The sequence below is a fragment of the Rhinopithecus bieti genome, unplaced genomic scaffold (assembly GCF_001698545.2).
Source record: "Rhinopithecus bieti isolate Rb0 unplaced genomic scaffold, ASM169854v2 scaffold_5924, whole genome shotgun sequence".
Classification (NCBI taxonomy): Eukaryota; Metazoa; Chordata; class Mammalia; order Primates; family Cercopithecidae; genus Rhinopithecus; species Rhinopithecus bieti.
The window spans coordinates 165,441-171,940 of record NW_016805189.1 but is presented as its reverse complement, the minus strand read 5'-3'; the positions used below and the strand labels follow the sequence as shown (position 1 = coordinate 171,940).

Below are 6,500 nucleotides of genomic sequence, written 5' to 3'. Positions count from 1 at the left end.
TATATTTTTTTTTTTTTTTTTTTTTTTTTTTTTTTTTTTTTGAGATGGAGTCTCGCTCTGTTGCCAGCCTGGAGTGCGGTGGCGCTATCTCAGCTCACTGCAACCTCCACCTCCTGGGTTCAAGCGATTCCCCTGCCTCAGCCTCCCAAGTAGGTGGGACTATAGGTGCGCACCACCACACCCAGCTAATTTTTGTATTTTTAATAGAGGCGGAGTTTCACCATATTGGCCAGGATGGTCTTGATCTCTTGACCTTGTCATCTGCCTGCCTCAGCCTCCCAAAGTGCTGGGATTACAGGCGTGAGCCACTGCGCCCTTAAAAATTAAGTAGGGAAGACTGTTTTGTTGCTCCCTGGAAAGCTAAATGATAGCTTTTCGTAATTTATCAGTATCAAGCAAATGTAGTTATAAGAGAACATATATAATACATGCAACAAACTTGATCTTGTTAGTGTTAGCAATACCAGTAGATAGTTGAATTAGAAATTTAACAAAAAAAGATAAACTCTTCCCTTTATCCTTATTCTCCGTAATTCATGTTAAGTGTACTGAGGAAATACCAACAGCTGAACCATCTAATGAGTATATGATAATTGCAGGTTCCCAACATTGTTAAAGCTCTGCACAAACAGATGAAAGAAAAAAGTGTGAAGACCCGACAGTGTTGTTTTAACATGTTAACTGAGCTAGTAAATGTATTACCTGGAGCCCTAACACAACACATTCCTGTACTTGTACCAGGTATGAAAGAAACATAAATCTCTTTGGGGACTTATCATAGGGTGTAGCCTTTTTGTTAGGACTTAGATAAGCTTAAATAATGATTTCCTTTTAAAAGAATATTTGTGACAACTTAATATGCACGTAGAGCTAACATTTTAATCTAACCATCTTGAATACCTGAAGTTAGAAATTGGTAAGTAAAAAGTTAAGTCTTACCCTAAAATATTTGGCTGTAGTATTTATTATAGATGGTGAAAATTTCTACTTATAGAAATAATATAATGAAGTGGGAACATTAGCAGTACAGTAGGGGTTGGTATTTCATTTTCTTTCTTAAAATCTGTACAACAATGATTGGATTTTTTGTTGGCTTTTTAGGAATCATTTTCTCACTGAATGATAAATCAAGCTCATCGAATTTGAAGATTGATGCTTTGTCATGTCTATACGTAATCCTCTGTAACCATTCTCCTCAAGTCTTCCATCCTCACGTTCAGGCTTTGGTTCCTCCAGTGGTGGCTTGTGTTGGAGACCCATTTTACAAAATTACATCTGAAGCACTTCTTGTTACTCAACAGCTTGTCAAAGTAATTCGTCCTTTAGATCAGCCTTCCTCGTTTGATGCAACTCCTTATATCAAAGATCTATTTACCTGTACCATTAAGAGATTAAAAGCAGCTGACATTGATCAGGAAGTCAAGGAAAGGGCTATTTCCTGTATGGGACAAATTATTTGCAACCTTGGAGACAATTTGGGTTCTGACTTGCCTAATACACTTCAAATTTTCTTGGAGAGACTAAAGAATGAAATTACCAGGTTAACTACAGTAAAGGCATTGACACTGATTGCTGGGTCACCTTTGAAGATAGATTTGAGGCCTGTTCTGGGAGAAGGGGTTCCTATCCTTGCTTCATTTCTTAGAAAAAACCAGAGAGCTTTGAAACTGGGTACTCTTTCTGCCCTTGATATTCTAATAAAAAACTATAGTGACAGCTTGACAGCTGCCATGATTGATGCAGTTCTAGATGAGCTCCCACCTCTTATCAGCGAAAGTGATATGCATGTTTCACAAATGGCTATCAGCTTTCTTACCACTTTGGCAAAAGTGTATCCCTCCTCCCTTTCAAAGATAAGTGGATCCATTCTCAATGAACTTATTGGACTTGTGAGATCACCCTTATTGCAGGGGGGAGCTCTTAGTGCCATGCTAGACTTTTTCCAAGCTCTGGTTGTCACTGGAACAAATAACTTAGGATACATGGATTTGTTGCGCATGCTGACTGGTCCAGTTTACTCTCAGAGCACAGCTCTTACTCATAAGCAGTCTTATTATTCCATTGCCAAATGTGTAGCCGCCCTTACTCGAGCATGCCCTAAAGAGGGACCAGCTGTAGTAGGTCAGTTTATTCAAGATGTCAAGAACTCAAGGTCAACAGATTCCATTCGTCTCTTAGCTCTACTTTCTCTTGGAGAAGTTGGGCATCATATTGACTTAAGTGGACAGTTGGAACTAAAATCTGTAATACTAGAAGCTTTCTCATCTCCTAGTGAAGAAGTCAAATCAGCTGCATCCTATGCATTAGGCAGCATTAGTGTGGGCAACCTTCCTGAATATCTGCCATTTGTCCTACAAGAAATAACCAGTCAGCCCAAAAGGCAGTATCTTTTACTTCATTCCTTGAAGGAAATTATTAGCTCTGCATCAGTGGTGGGCCTTAAACCATATGTTGAAAACATCTGGGCCTTATTACTAAAGCACTGTGAGTGTGCAGAGGAAGGAACCAGAAATGTTGTTGCTGAATGTCTAGGAAAACTCACTCTAATTGATCCAGAAACTCTCCTTCCACGGCTTAAGGGGTACTTGATATCAGGTAGGTATCTAGATTTTCTTTCTTAAAAAAAATTTTTATTGATAGTTGGTTGCCTTAAAAGACGCCTAATAAAGAAGTTAAGCCATGTCTATATTTTCTTAAACCTAAAAGCTAAGTATGTGATGAAAAAAAAACTGTCTTTTGTAGTATAGAGTGATATTCAAATGACATTTTGTTGTTTTAAAGGATAGAGTGGTAATTAGATAATGGTTAAATGTGTTCTCATTCCTCATGATGACTACATTTTAATGTTGCTATGTTATGTTAAAATGTGGAAAAGATATATCTCATGAATTAACATAGTCTAAAGAGCTTGCTGATACTAGTTACGATAAATAAAATTGGTGAAAGTACTTTTTTCAAATGAAAGATTCTGGAAGAGTTTTCAGATTTACCAGTGTCATCCCAATTAGAACAAGTAGAAGGTAATAACATTAATAGCAGTAATAGCCATTCATTCTTAGGCATTACTTTCTTTTTTAGTAAAAAATTTGAAGATTTTTGAGCGGTTTTGGATTTAGCTAGTTCTCTTTTGTGAGGGTGAGATCCTCCACTGCTGCTTCAGGTCCCTCCTTCCCAGAAGGAATTGTTTCTTTTGAAATCTAACGGGATTTTATTTTATGCTTATAAGTGAGTAAACTTGGCTCTTTTGTATTCATGTGTGCAATAAGAAATACCCTTCTTGGCCAAGGAAAATTCTAAGGAATTGAAGACACTGGTGTTATTTGAAGTGGTTTAAAAATGATGTCCGTGAGTTTTAGTGGACTACATACCAGTAGACTTGCAATTTATTTTTAACTAGGCTCATCATATGCCCGAAGCTCAGTGGTTACAGCTGTGAAATTTACAATTTCTGACCATCCACAACCTATTGATCCACTGTTAAAGAACTGCATAGGTAAGTGGAAACAAAGATAAACATACTGATTTTTGGATTTTAGAATTCTCAAACTCTTGAATTTAGTAACTAGAAATATCGAGGAATTAAAGTAATTGTTTAAAATAAAATTGATATGATCTTATAACTTTAACAAATTGCATTTGCCTTTATTGTTTGTAATTATTCCTAGATGATTTTGCACACATAAATGAAGTTATAATATACCAGCATGTCTTTAGAGTCAACTACATATTTGATAACCATGTTTTTGGGGTGACTTAAGATAAGATAGCTTTAGTGGATAGAGCAGAAAGTTACTAGATTTATGTGGCCAGTCTGAAGTTTCTCCCTAGATGTAAACGAGTCTCGTTTGAGCTATTAAGGCCTCAGATTTCAATTATTACATCTAACACCCAAGGAGATTTATGGGGATTTCCATATTTAAGGTCAAAATAACCTAAGAATAAAAAATAAAGTAGGGGAGAGCTAATTCGCAGAAGAACTAAGAGGAGATAACTCAAGAAAAACTAGGGCTTTCTCTATTTCTGTGAAGACAAGAATTAGCTTTTGGGATTATTTCTGATTTTTATAACCTCCATGCATTTTGTTTTCATCATTGGTTTTCCTAGAGTTTGATAGTAGCCAAAAACCCCTCAGAATTTAGTTTGTTGCTTTCTTGAGGACAGGATAATGGAGATAACCATCCGGGAGGACTGAGGGATTTGGCAAAGAAGCTTTGTAGCTTTGTGCCATTCTGCAGTGTGCCAGAAAGAAAAAAAAAATATATAAAATTTGAGCTGTATAGAAAGGGATTGCCAATTCAGAATAAGGAAGGCAGAGGCACAAATAGGTTCTGTTGCTGGGGCCTAGAATTTATTTAAAGTCTATATGAGAAACTTCTTACTGGCATTTCCCCCACCCATTTTCTGCTTTGATATATTTATTGAGCACTTTGGTATTATGCAAAACAGGACAGAGGAAGAGGCCCATGCCGTATCTCTAGAAATATCTTCCCATGTTGACAGCAGTCAACCAGTATGCATTGTTGATATAGTTACTCAACCAGGTAGTTAGCATTCTAATTGAATTATGATCTAGTTCGATATTCATGACTGTTTGAACATCAGAACCACCTAAGAAACTTTTTAAAAATTGAAATTGCTGGTTCATGGCACCATTTTGTCCATAATAGCAATATTTTAGATGCTTTCCTGAAAGCGGATATATGCGCTGTTGTAATTATTCTTCTAATCTACCAGTTTAGTATGCAAATAAAGGGGAGGGGAGATTAGTTTGGTACATTATATTGTTTTTGAAACCATGCTGTCCCTCAGACTTTTTTTTTTTAAGTCAGTGCTGGAACTTTCTTGGATATCAACATTGAATTTGCCAATCTGCAGTATCTGAAGTCTCTCTTTCCTCTCGTATTTTCAAATTGCTGGTTTTTCAAGTTGGCTTTCAAGTCTTTTGTTATCTCTCCTGCATTTCCCTGTGTATTCTAAAAGATTGCTGATGATAGAGTTGAGATCATATAATGAGGAATAATAGCTACATGTGAATACTTAGTGTGTACTAGACATTGTCTTCAACAATATATGTGCCGTTTATTCTGCTCTGTATAGCTGTAAAAGGTTTATAATCCTCATTTTATTGAGTGAGAAACTGAGGTGAGAAACAGGTTCTTGCCTAAAGTAACTTGCACAAAATCATACATTTAACAAGTAAAATGGTTTGAACCATCATCCATGTGACTCCAAAGCATTATACTTTCTTTCCCACATTTGCAAGAATAAGCAGACTTCTAAAGTACCTAGATGCCTTCTCTGGCTTTTGTCCTATGTTAGCTTTCAATTTTCTCCTTTTATATTATTTTCCTGTGAATTCATGTATTTCTTATTGAAGACAGAAATAAAGTAGGGCTTTTGGAGGCACGTTTCTCTTTCCTTTGATGAATTGTATATCCGCTAATAGTACTCCATCTTTATTAAGCAGTGGGTCTGTCTTCACCTCATTTTTTTATTCTTATTTTGAACTTAGTTTAAAAATATTTTTGTTGCTGCTTTTAGTGAACTCCAAGGAGAATCATGCATGTTATTAGTCTTTTTAGCTGCTATCTCTGTCATATCTTGTATCTATGAAAGTGATATTGAGAAACTTTATGGACTCTTCTTCCATACCCTTTGCATTATAGGTGCTGAGAGTGGATTATCAGTTGAAAATATATTCACCTTCAGAAATGATAGTTGCCTTGCTGCTGAAAGAAACTTTATGGTTCACTTAGTATTTCATCAGGTTCTTCCCTGACCTTCACTGAAGAAATAACAATGACACCAGCAAAAATAAATTATATCAACTTAGAGAAAATATAATGTATATTATATTTTAAGTTTACCATGTCTGTCTGTTGCTTGTCTTGTAATATTTCAGGTGATTTCTTAAAAACTTTGGAAGACCCGGATTTGAATGTGAGAAGAGTGGCCTTGGTCACATTTAATTCAGCAGCACATAACAAGCCATCATTAATAAGGGACCTGTTGGATACTGTTCTTCCACATCTTTACAATGAAACAAAAGTTAGAAAGGAGCTTATAAGAGAGGTAAGTTAGATCACACTGTTTATCTGAGCTTGTCTTTGACTTCAGTATTATATATCCACACGTTCTTTTTTGCTTTAACAGGTAGAAATGGGTCCCTTTAAACATACAGTTGATGATGGTCTGGATATTAGAAAGGCAGCTTTTGAGTGTATGTACACACTTCTAGACAGTTGTCTTGATAGACTTGATATCTTTGAATTTCTAAATCATGTTGAAGATGGTTTGAAGGACCATTATGATATTAAGGTAAGATGTTTGTGCCTATTTATACAATGTTTTAGAAGAAGACTTTGCTAGAGCAACTTTCACCCTTGTAATTTACTCATGTGTCTGAGAAAAATCAGGTTGTCTGTCAAGATTTCGATAAGCATGTTGTAAACTATAAAGTGCAAAAGTAATAGGCAGTGTAACACCAGTTGACATATAAG

The 6,500-nt window shown here is 35.9% G+C and overlaps 1 protein-coding gene across 2 annotated transcripts in view; it reads left to right on the top strand.

Moving 5' to 3' along the window:
• Positions 1 to 6,500, top strand: part of CAND1 (cullin associated and neddylation dissociated 1) — a 47,761-nt gene that overhangs the window by 37,022 nt on the left and 4,239 nt on the right. For both annotated transcript variants that reach the window (XM_017871568.1, XM_017871569.1), the window contains 5 exons: positions 600 to 741; positions 1,102 to 2,595; positions 3,398 to 3,493; positions 5,903 to 6,072; positions 6,154 to 6,318. In XM_017871568.1, coding sequence (XP_017727057.1) covers positions 600 to 741; positions 1,102 to 2,595; positions 3,398 to 3,493; positions 5,903 to 6,072; positions 6,154 to 6,318 — 2,067 coding nt within the window. The remainder of the gene's footprint in view (positions 1 to 599; positions 742 to 1,101; positions 2,596 to 3,397; positions 3,494 to 5,902; positions 6,073 to 6,153; positions 6,319 to 6,500) is intronic.